General features: G+C 29.1%; 2 protein-coding genes across 3 annotated transcripts; both read left to right on the plus strand.

Moving 5' to 3' along the window:
• Positions 1–1278: 1278 nt before the first annotated feature.
• Positions 1279–3198, plus strand: LOC110615448 (dof zinc finger protein 1). Of its 2 annotated transcripts, none has more exons than XM_043956448.1 (2): positions 1279–1419; positions 1945–3198. In XM_043956448.1, exons 1-2 carry the CDS (start codon positions 1396–1398, stop codon positions 2698–2700), a joined length of 780 nt encoding a protein of 259 aa, XP_043812383.1. In that variant the 5' UTR covers positions 1279–1395; the 3' UTR covers positions 2701–3198. The 2 variants fall into 2 exon arrangements, with proteins under 2 accessions (XP_043812383.1, XP_021612980.2); XM_021757288.2 differs by lacking the exon at positions 1279–1419 and adding an exon at positions 1505–1778.
• Positions 3199–7998: 4800 nt separating this feature from the next.
• LOC110615871 (protein yippee-like At4g27740) lies at positions 7999–8760 on the plus strand. The gene is made up of 2 exons (XM_021758052.2): positions 7999–8257; positions 8434–8760. The coding sequence occupies exons 1-2, from the start codon at positions 8165–8167 to the stop codon at positions 8659–8661; spliced, it is 321 nt and encodes a 106-aa protein (XP_021613744.1). The 5' UTR covers positions 7999–8164; the 3' UTR covers positions 8662–8760.
• The last annotated feature ends 4129 nt before the right edge of the window (positions 8761–12889 follow it).

A 12889-nucleotide genomic window follows, 5' to 3' on the forward strand; every position in this document is an offset into this window, starting at 1 on the left:
TTATTTATAATAATAAATATTTTTAATTATTTTCATAATATATTTATTTCTCAAATTATAAACAATTCACTAATATTGTAAAAGAATTAATTAATTAATATGGATATTTAGAGTTATAAAAATTAAATTTGAAATATTTTAATATTATTTATAATATATTTTTTATAATCATAATATATTTATATTCTTTTTAATATATTATTATAATGAATTAATTAATTAATATGAATATTTAAAGTTATAAAAATTAAATTTAAAATATTTTATATTATTTATAAGATAATTTTTATAATAATAATATATTATTATAGTAACACTGCAATTAAAAATAATAATTATAAATTTATTAATATATAATTATTAATATATAATTATAATATAATATTAATTTTATAGCGGTAAAATTATATATCACTAATAATTTTTTATTTAAATATTAATAATAAAATATATTAAAAATTATGAAAATTTTTTATTATTATAAAAAGTAAAATATAAATAATATTATTAAATTAATATAATATAAATATATTATTATAATATATTAATAATTAAAAAAATAAAACTTAGCCCTCGCCCCCTCCAAAATCACAATGTGCCGAGATATTTTAAAAAATAAAAATCTGACACTTTTGTAATGAGCGCCCACCCAAATGAATAAATTTTTTATATTTAATTTTAAATTGGCAAAAAGTCTAAAAATATATATTAAATAATAAAAAAATATAAATATAAATAATTAAATGAAAAAATTTATATTAAATTATCACAAGATTATTAATCTCAATAAAATATCAATTTGATTTTGTATTTTATAATTTGATATATAAATGTTTGTAACAAATTATGGTGGCCGACAGCGGTTAGAGGAGGTTAACATACCCTCAAAACTCTAATCCCTAATTGGAAAGGAAAAAAAAAATCAACTACTTGCCATACAAGGATTGTCTTCGCAGTGATGGCTGCAATATTTTGAAGATTTATCTATTGATGTATAATATAAATTCTCCTAAAGATTTTCTTTAGGGGAGGGGAGGGGAGGGGAGGGGAGGGGAGGGGGCTATAATGATTCCTTGCTGCAGGCGCACAAAGAAACCACAAAGAATAATAAGAATGAGTATTTGAAAAAAATGCAATAAAATGACAAATATGCTTTGTACACTATAAACATTTCCCAATTGAAAAGAGGGTAGAAATAGTGTAAAAGTAGGAAAAATGAAACTTTTATGTCCCCAAACTGCCCTTCTCTCTCTAAAGGGAGTAGGCCAACTATGGAACCACCACACATACCATCTCCATGTGTTCCACTTTGCTTTAAGATCAGCTTTCTAGCTAGAAAAAGTAGGTCATTTTCCTTGAGCAAAAGACTAGCTAGCTTTTTCTTCCTCTTAATCAATGGATACTGCTCAGTGGACACAGGTGATTAAAGACATTTTTTAAGAAAATATTTTCTGCATACAATCATGTTTTTTCTCCTTTGGGCTGGAATTTTCAAAGCTAAATAGATTTTTTTTTTTTTTTTAATTACCTGCTACAAGTTTCCTTTTCCTTTTCATTTTCTTCTTTTCTGCCTTTATTAAAGATGAAGTTGCTCAGCTCACCCCCCACTAATATTTTGAAATTTATGCTGCTGTCATTTGAAAAAAAACCTTTCAAATTGTTCTTGAAAGTACTGCACTTTTTTCTCTTTCTTTCTTTTCTCTCCACAATCTGCTGAAGAGGACTTGGAAAAAGTTGCTATAATTTGTTTGTATTGCTGTGGCAATCCTCAAAAAAGCGTAATAAAAGCACTACTCTTTGTTTCCTTGCTTTGTTTCTTTGCTATCACAATTTCTTTTCTCCATCTTTAATCCCTATACTTTTGTTTTTGATCATGAAATCCTGGCTTTTCTTCTCTTACCTTTTTTTTCCTTTTACTTATATTAATTTTATCTTTAATTTCAGGGGACTGGATTGGCTAAACCCATGGAAGTTTCAAGGCCTACTACTACTTTAGAGAGAAGCAAGGTAAGGCCTCAAAAGGATCGAGCTTTGAATTGTCCAAGGTGCAACTCCACCAACACCAAATTTTGTTATTACAACAACTATAGTCTCTCTCAGCCAAGATACTTATGCAAGACTTGTAGAAGGTATTGGACTGATGGTGGCTCTCTAAGAAATGTTCCTGTAGGCGGAGGTTCAAGAAAGAACAAGAGACCATCATCAGTTTCATCTTCTTTAGAGCAGCTTCCTGATTTCACCACAACCCCTCAAGCTTCTCAAAACCCTAAGATCCATCAAGACCGAGATCTCAACTTAGCTTATCCTCCTTCAAATCAAGATTATGGTAATGTATCCAAGTTTGCGCGAAATCTAAACCCTAGTTCTTCATCATCTGTGCCTTCTCATCATATATCAGCAATGGATCTTCTCAAGACTGGTATGACTTCAAGGGGATTGGGTCCTTTGATATCGTTGCCTGTTGCTGATCCAAACACAGTAAATTCAACTGGGTTTTCTCTGCAAGAGTTCAAGCCAACCCTTAATTTTTTCTTGGAAGGGTTTGCGAGTGGTGGGTATGAGAACATTCAAGGAGTGCAAGAGACTGGCCCCAGGCTCTTGTTCCCTATGGAGGAGTTGAAGCCTGTTCCAGGCAACACTGAGTATGATCAAAATAGAGAGCAAGGTGATACAAGTGGATTCTGGAATGGAATATATTAGGTCTATGAAGGATATATATGATCATTGCATGGATGATAAAGAGAGATCAATCGGTGTTTTCTATATCTTAATTCATATCTTTTACTTCTTTAGTTGGTGAGTGATGATGATTACTTGTTAATAAAAACACTAACTGATCAAAGGGCACATGGATTTCTTTCTTTTCTGCTTTCAGTTTGAAACTTTTCTCTCTACTTTCGGTTTTTATCTATGTTCAAGGTGGGTTTTCTCTTTCTTTTCTGAAGCTTTTGGGTTGGCATATGAAGTTTCAATCAAAGCAAAGGTGATGAAGACCTCTTTATCCTTTAGGGCTTCATTATTAGTGAAGATTTGGATATCATGTTATATGTTAGGCAGGGATGAGAGAGAGATCTCAATGTTCATGTAATTTATTTATTTATTTTTGTATGAAACAAATGGTGATGGATGATTACATATGTACTATGTGGATTAATGTTTGAATTAATGTGTTGAGCTTCAAGTGAGCAGTTGGCATGATGAGTTTCTCTATCCTTTACAGCAATTTTCTTTTTCTTTTTCTTTTCTTTTCTTGCATTTTGCTTTGTTTTCCAACAGGTCATAAAGTGTTGGGTCTCATCAGAAGAATTTATGTCCCCAGATTCTTCCACCCACTAAAGCGATATTTGAAGAAGGAAGCAGCAGAATCTCAAACAAAATAATCCTAAGTGACTAGGTATGACCTATTCCCCTTAATCTCACCACCATTTCTTTTTTAAATCTCTTCTTTTTTTGTTTTTCAACTGGAAATTTTTAAATTAAGAAGAGGATGTAGATCTTTATAGCAGCAGGGAGGACCCACAAACATTCCTCTCGGTAACTCTGCAGATGATGTACATTATAGAAGAAAGACCCTCCATTTGATGATATATATAAATTGAATCATGATGATGGCCAATGGTGTCCACCAAACTAACTAGGGTATCTTGAAAAAGCCTTCAATTAATGTGGTGGTGGTCCTTTTTGCTTTGCCAATTTTATGCCTCTTCTTTTGCTTTTGCTTTTACTTGATTGATTAATTACACCAAATCCATTGTTTCAAATCGCTTGCTCTTTGTGTCGGTGATAATTTCAATTTATAAACTCATGCTTTAAAATAATATAAAGAAAAAAGTTTATAATTAATTCATGTAAAAATAACTAATAATTGTACATGATGAAGTAATATTTTTCAATATATTTATGATTTAGGAAAGAAGCCAAGAAGTTAATTTCCATGTTATGGCCATATTATTAAAGAAATGCTGATGCATGTGCAGGCTGCATGCCTTAACTTTGCAATCTCAAAGTTCAAAAGAAATGGGCTAATGGAAAAAAAAAGGGTTAATCATATATATAATATATCAAAAATTTTACAATATGGTTCTTTATTTTTTTAAATTTAATTTTAAAAAAAATAAATCAGAGTGAATTCAAACATTACTGCACTTTTAAAAATGTAGAAAGGTTTTCTATACTTTAAAAGTACGGTAATACATTTTATATTTTTTAATATTTAAATATCAAAGTGCAGTAAATTTTTATTTTTATTTTTTAACTAATATTATTGCACTTTTAAAGTTCGGTAACGCTATAATAGAGATTTTATCGTGCTTTATAAATAAGATAGGATCTCTAATGATCATTTCTCCTACTGACAAAGCACTTATCGTGATTTTAAAGTGGTCAAATTTATTGCATTTTTAATATACAATAGAAACTTATCATATTTTAAAAGTGTAGTATACACTATGCAAATGGTTATATTATTGCATTTTAACATTAATATTAAGAGTATAATAACATTAATTTTTTAAAGCGAAATAAATATTTATTGCGCTTGATAGTAATATTTAAATATTAAAAAGCGTAAAATTATATTAACGCACTTTTAAAATGCAGTAAATTTTATTACACTTTAAAATGTAATGCTTGAATTCATCCTAATTCGAAAAATTTATTTTTTCAGACCAAATTTTAGGTTATATATATATTTAACTTAAATGGGTAAAAAGCTATATATATATATATATAAAAGATAGATGTTCCAAATTATTATTTTATATAATTAAACGTTAATTTACATAATAATTTGAAAATTATAGTATCTATAGAATAACAATTTATTTTTTATAGCGAATAAAAAATTATAATTTTATTAAATATAAAATAAAGTATTTATTAAATATGTTATGAAAATTTATTTAAAATTATTTTCTTATAGCATTAATTGTTTCAAAGTGAAATGATTGGAATTTTGAGTATTAATTAAGAAAATTAGGACATTTATTATTTTCCCGGAAACCGTGGCTGAGAAGAAAAGGAGGACCTTATGGCGTATTTAATTAAGTGATGCAATATGCATATTCTTTTGATCATCTATGGTAGCATGTTGTTAACACCAAATAAATGAAATGTCTCATTCAGATTTGGCGAATCCAATGGATTTTTTACTTTCGAAAAAAAAAAAAAAAAACTTTTTTTCTCAAGCAAAGTACCAGAGCAGTAAAACCATATGCCTTATCACTTCCTATAATAATAATAAACAATAATCTAAAATTTAAATTAAGCTAAGATGTTTGTGTACTTGGATTAATATCAATATTTAATGACATTGATCGACTAATTTTGAATTTACAGCAGATTTGAATCGGACTTAATTTTTACTGTTTACGTCCGATAAAAATCCACGATAACTTTTCAAAAAAAAAATTTCAAAACGCATAACTTTCAAAAGTGTAACAAGAACTGCAGGTCTTGTCACAGAATTTAATATGAAATTCTATAGTTTAGAAGGTTAATTTTATATTTTAATTATTTTTTTGAATATTTTAGATATTTTTATAATTTTGCATATTAAAATTTGGTTCTATTATAAGTAGTCTGTCTATTAAATACTCACTTTTTAAATTTTAAAAAATTTTAATAAAATTATTCATTTTTTTGTCTATCTTTTCTCTTATATCGATATTATTTAAAATTCTCGACCGAGTCTAATTAGTCTTTTATTATTTAATTTTTTTTATTAAATACTAATTTCACTTTAATTTTAATTGAACTAATATGTCTAAAAAATATTTTTTGTGATTTATTATTGTTGTCTTTAAATAAACGTATAAAAAATTTAAAAGTATCATTAATTATTTATTATGCATCCATATATATTTTAAATATTTTTTAGCTTTTTCAATAATTTCAAATATTTATTATTAAAAAGATAACAATTTTACCACTCTTAAATCCACATGCTTAGTTGCTTACATTTTAAAATATTTAATTATACCTTATTTAAAATATTTTTTTTTATAAAAATTCAATTAAATTTTTTTAATTAAATTTTTTTATTTAAAATAAAAAATTATTTTTTTCAATTTATAAAATTTTATTTAAAAAATAAATTTATACATACTTATGGTAAGAATTTATTTATTTATTTTATAATATTAATCATGCCAAATGAAAGATTAAGACTTCATCAATTTATTTTAAAATACTCTTATATTTATAATTATAATATAAACATGTAATTTTTATTAAAAATTTTAAATATAACCGAGAAGATAAGAATTGATTAAATTGTTCTTATAAATTTAATATTTAATTCTGTAAATTAACATTCTTTTATAATGCTAAACCACAAATTTTCATTAAAAAAAGCTTAATTAAATTAATTAATTAAATTTAAACATTAATTTTAATTTTATTTTAATCAATATGTCTATGTTTATTTAATTGGAAATATTTTGATATGAATGTGGAGCCCATGAACAAAGGAATGAACACGAATATCACATTATCTCATGGACCAATAATAATACGAGCGCGTGGGAAGAATATTAGATTTGTTGGGCCTAAATCACGCTTAAGCCCATTTTATTATTTTAATATTTTAATAAATTTATTTTGATTTGATTCGAATTTAATATAATTTTTTTATCGTGATTATCATTTTCATATGTAATAAAATTTAAATTTTATCACAATAATTAATTTAATTTAATATTAATATTATTTATACCAAACTAATAAAACTTACTATTCAAACTTAAACCACACATGCACGTATACACACATTATCTTTTAGTTATAAAATTTTTTATTTTTTAAAAAATAAAATCGTACATAATTTTATAAAAATTAATGTGAATTTTTGGTTTTTACAAAATGAGGAAAAGTGTGATTATACAATAGATTAATTCAGTGAATCTCCTTGAAAAATCATAATTTATACTTCCCTTCGAATAAAAATTACAGAACTTTACCATCGAAGTTACTGTCTAAATAAAATATAAATCCACAAATTCTAACTAGCGTTTCATTATTTATTATATAGAAAAAATATTACTGATATTCTGTGATTCAGAAAAAATAAGGTTTACAATGGTTGAGTTAGTTCCTCTTTAGGAGGGTGTCCCTCTCCCTTTATTTTTTTCCTTTTTTTACCATGACGTCTAACGGTCTCTCTGCTACAGGAACGTCTGTCTCTATAATTCAGCTCAGTACGTACGGTGGTATCAGTTCTCCTTACTCATGTCAGACGGTCATTTAATTCTCTCCAGAGCGCGTGCAAAAAGAGCTGCGAAAAGATCGGATCTGCTGTCCATCCTTGGGTCCCATCACGGGATTGGTTTCAAGACAGCAGGTTCTAGGCTCGAAGGTGGCCCAGGTTGACTGATGTCTTCAGGTTCGGTCCATTGCTGTGGGCAAATTTTCCTTGAGGCGCTCTGGGCTTTGAACCGACCTATACTATCATGGGCCCTAGTCCGGCCTGGGAGGGAAGGGATCCGGCGGTTATCAATTACCATACTTAATTATTAATTAATTTTTCAATTTTAGAAAATGTATAAAAATAATTTCTTTAAAATTTTAAAAAATTTACTTTTTCTATTAATTTTAGTCATTAAATATTAAAAAATATATATAAAATTTTCTTATTATATATTTAAAAAAAAAACTCAATGATGTTTAAATGTATTATTTAAAGCCAAAAAATAAGCTACCAATGAGTTTTTTCATATACATTATAAAGGCTAAATAATAAATATTTAATATCTAAAATTAATGAAATAAATAATTAATAAACTTTTTTAATAAAATAACTAATTATTAATTTTTCTAAAACTTCTAAAAAATTTTAATATATTTTTTAAAATAAAAAAAAATCAATTAATAAATTTTTTCTATATAGAAATTAAATAATAATTTTTTCCATTATTAATTCAGGAGTTGGTATTTCTGTTTAGACTTGGTGGTTGCTTAATTAGTAATCTTATCACCACCAAACCTTGTCTTTATATTGGCCTCTCATTTCCAGTCTACATGAAGAAGCTTCACAGAAAATCAATACCTTAAAAAGATAATGAAGAAAAGTCAAGTCTACTTGCTCAAAATTTCTCATCTATTTATTACCCTTAAGCCTTTCTCATCTATGAAAAGCTAAAAGCTAGACAGCTTCTCTTGCTTATACATGGAAGAATCCAGTGACTATCCCTTGTTCAGCTGCAGAAATTGCAGAAATCCTCTTGCCTTTCACAGCGATCTCATTTCTAAAACTTATAAGGTGACTTCTCATAATTTACATACTTCTTAATTATCATTTTCTATCTTAATTACAATTTTCTATGCATATAAACAGTTTCAAATAAAATCAAAACTTTGTTTTTTTTTGCTTGGGATTGTAAATCGAAGATTTAGTTGACAAATTTCCTCTCAATTTCTATCTTCAAATTGAATTAGGCAAAATCAGGGCAGGCATATATGTTCTCTAATGCAATGAATATTGCGTTGGGGAGAAGAGAAGACAGGCAGATGATTACTGGTGTTTATACAATTGCTGATGTCTACTGCAGAAATTGTGGTGAGGCATTAGGTTGGATGTATTTGAGAGCTTCTGATCCTAAACAGAAGTACAAAGAAGGCAATTTTGTACTGGAAAAACTCAAGATTTTCCAGGAAAATTACTAGCTTTCTATCACTTCAAGATGTAATATTGGACTGTCCTTGAATAATTCCCATAGAGGAACATCCATGGTTTTATATAGATGTGCTACTTTTTATTTCTTCTTTTTGGATAGCATAATACTGAGTTTTTTTTTTTAATATTAATATTATAAAGTTAAATCCAAAAAAAAATGGCTCTAAAAATTTCAAATATTGAAAAAATTCTAATATTATTAAAAATTCATTAATAATTGCCCAGTTGGATTATATTGGGCATCGTATATGTTTTTTTATTATTATTAGTTCAATTAATTCCAATAATTTAAATAATTTTTAAGTTTATGTATTAAATTTTTAATTTTGAATAATTAAATTATTCATAAATTCAAATTAATTTCGATTTTGTACACTATCATCTTACTTGGTGTTTTTATTATTTTTTAATTTATATTTTTTATTTATTAACTAAAATAATTCAAATATTTTTATGAATTCACATTTATATTCTAACTTTTTTAATTTATTAAATAAAATAATTTAAATTTTTCAGAAAATTTACATTTATATCAATATTAAATAGTTGCGAAAATAATTATCAAGGCACTTAAAAAATTAGTGGCCATATATTTAATTAAGACATCGATAGAGAAAAAAAAATTAAAAATCAGTGGCCATATATTTAATTAAGACATCGATAGGAAAAAAAAAATCAAATTAGTCAATGATATTTTTTGTGATTTTGACGACGAGGGAGATGATAAAATTTAAAGGAATGGCAATGAAAATAAAAATAATGAGTAAAAAATAAAAATAAAAATAATGAGTAAAAGGAAACTAGCTAATTTAGGCTGCTTGATGTAAACTTCAACTTGGCATGTATATATGCTTGTAGCGGTAGAGTTTTGCAATAATGCATGTGTATGGCTTTTGTGTTTGGATGGAATCTGATGATGAAAATATGTGGCATATGTATTCATTGTTGTAAATGGGTCGAATTACTCAAAAACCCAGTTCAATAAAATTTAGTTTTAATTTAATTTAATTTTTTTTTTAAATGAGACAAATTCCAGCAATTATTGAACTCAATTAATAAATGACCAAAATTCGTTAAACCATACAAGTGTTATCTAAAGTTGCAGGTTTACATGCTCATAAATTTGACTCATGAATAAGCTTTGAATTGACATATTTGGAGGTTCATGAACCAACTCGTTTAATAAGTTCCTGACCTAATTTATTAGGTGGAATTATGAACCACTCATTTGTAAGTTATTTATACCAATTAATTTTTTTTTCATGTTATAAATATATTAATTTGAAGAAATTTATTTGTTAGTGGAATCTATACCTCCTATAAAAATAAATTTAATATCGCACCTAAAAATTATTATTTTATAAATTTAAATTATAAGGATTTAATTCGAACATACTCAGTTTCACCGGTAAAAAAGAAGATTCGGATACCGTAGGTCTCAGCTCTTCGTCAAGACTCGCCCTATCAATTACAGGGTGAGGCTCCATAAAGTTACCATTAGCAGATACAATCCAGCAGATCCTCATTACACCTATAATCACGGGATTTCTTATCAATTAGTCGATATTAACTGGGTTTTCAGGAGATGTGATAATTAACTCCATCTTCTCACAGTATAAAAACTAATGATTGCAGAGATCAAAATATGCATTTGTTACACAATTACTATTGAATTTTAAGTAATTCCTTATATTTGCCCTTTTTCTTCAGTTAACTGACTTGAGCATCGGAGTGGCTGTCATAGGCCCAACCACCTCATGTTCTCTTTATTGCAGGGTGACCAATCGCCGCACAGTTTCATTTTAGCTACATCATTTGGTTTCATTGCTAAGAATATCCATTGAATTTTCTCTGTTCATTTGGATTAAAACCGATCTCTTATCCATTTTCTCTTTAAAAAAAATATTTTTTCTCTCTCGAAATGGCTGGCAGTTTATGAACTGCTGCTAAGGTTACTACCAATGAGAGCGCTATTATGTCTTCTGTCTCTAGCAGTGGATAAAACACACCCTCTATGGTCAATAAAGTAGACCTCAATAATCTGAACAATGAGTAAATACTCCAATACATCAAAAGGTTTCAGGCTACTCTCGAGCAATACAAAGCACGAGTGAGGCATCATTCATGGCTCCCAAGGGAAGGGAGGAAACCTCCGTTGATACTCTAAGGACTCAGACATAGGCGATCCAGACCCAGTCCAAAGGAAGGCTAAGTTCGAAGAAGAAGAGTCATCAAACGATACTCTGAAGGACATCGACTAATACAGGTTGTTCAAAGGTACTAGAAGGAGCAGGAAGATGACTTTTGCATGGACGATATCTCACCTCTGTAAGAAGAGATTTTAGTAGAAACTTTTCCAACTAAGTTCAAGCTGCCAAGTTTAGAAAAATATGATGAAACAATAGATCCCATGAGTCACTTGGTGATCTTTAGAACAACGATGTAGCTCCAAGATATCAACAATTTCGTATTGTGCCGAGTGTTTCTGTCATCACTCACAAGTTTAGCTCAGAAATAATATCAACATTTGAGTCCAGATTCAATTCAGAACTTTACACAATTCGCTATGTTATTTAAATACAAATTTATTACTTATATACCTCCTAAAAAACTCTCCTTTAACTTGTGAAAGATCTGCCAAGGAGAGGGAGACTCTTTAAGGAACTTTATCTCACGGATTAATGTAGAAGCAATACAGGTGGAGGAATTAAATCATAAGATAACATGTGAAGCGTTAAAGAAAGGAACACGCAAAATCAAGTTCATGGATTCCCTAATCAAGACCCAGCTACTATGTACCAACAGCTAATGGATAAAATCCAGAAGTATATCAGGTTAGATGATAAAGTCCAAGCATTGAGAGAGGATAAAATGATGAGTCAAAAGCAAAACCAAGAGTTAGAGAGGCGAGGATATGTGGAGGTAAGAAAAAAGCCACAAGGCAGATATATGCCAAGCCCATAATCCGGGTGTTAGTCCGCTAACCAACGCATTTTATGCTAAACCACAAGGTGGGTATCTACCAGACCCATAATCCAGGTGTTAGTCTCGCTAACTAAACCACAAGGCAGATATCTGCCAGACACATAATTCGGATATTAGTCCCGCTAAATAAAACATTTTATGTCAAGCCATAAATCAAGTGTTAGTCTCGCTAAATAAGACATTTTATGCCAAGCCACAAGGCGGGTATCCGCTAGGCACATAATTAGGGTGTTAGTACCGCTAAACAAGGTATTTTATGCCAAGTCACATGGCGGATATCCGCTAGGCACATAATCCGGGTGTTGGTTCCGCTAAACAAGGCATTTTATGCCAGGCCACAAGGCGGATATCAACCAGGCCATAAACCGAGTGTTAGTCCCACTAAACAAGACATTTTATGCCAAGCCACAAGGCGGGTATCCACTAGGCATATAATCTGAGTATTAGTCTCACTAAACAATATATTTTATACTAGGCCACAAGGCGAGTATTCACTAGGCCATAATTCGGGTGTTAGTTCCTCTAACTAAAACATTTTATGCCAGCACCATAAGGCGCATAACTGCCATATGAGTTTTTAAATGTTAGTCCCAAAAAATAAAGGCAAATTTCTATCGAAAAGCACCATAAGGAGCATAACCGCCAGACGAGTATTTGGTTGTTAGTTTCAAAAGACAAAGGCAAGTTCTTGTCAAAAAGTGCCACAAAGCGGATAACCGCCAGGCGAGTCTTTGGGTATTAGTCCTAGAAGACAAAAGTAAGTTTCTGCCAAAAAGCGCCACAAGGCGGGTAATCGCCAGACAAATCTTTGGGTGTTAGTCTCAAAAGACAAAAGTAAGTTTCTACCAAAAAGACAAAGGCAAGTCTCTACCAAAAAGCGCCACAAGGTGGATAACTGTCAGATGAATCTTTGGATTTTAGTCCCAAAAGACAGAGACAAGTTTCTGCCGAAAAGCGCTATAAGACAGGTAACCGCCAAACGAGTCTTTGGATATTAGTCCCAAAAGATGAAGGTAAGTTTATGCCAAAAAGCGCTACGAGGTGGATAACCGCACATGATCGGGTGTTAATCCCAAAGCCGAGGAAAAACAGTTGTAAGTTTCGAATTTGAAGAATTGAAGACCGATGAGGAGACTTCTGATACAGCAGAATAATCACCCAAAGTAGACTATGAACCGGTACTCAAAGATAAGAGTTTGATTAGATGATACTCGGTCCGCTGGCTGAAAAGAA

This window comes from Manihot esculenta, chromosome 5 (genome assembly GCF_001659605.2).
Source record: "Manihot esculenta cultivar AM560-2 chromosome 5, M.esculenta_v8, whole genome shotgun sequence".
Lineage (NCBI taxonomy): Eukaryota > Viridiplantae > Streptophyta > Magnoliopsida > Malpighiales > Euphorbiaceae > Manihot > Manihot esculenta.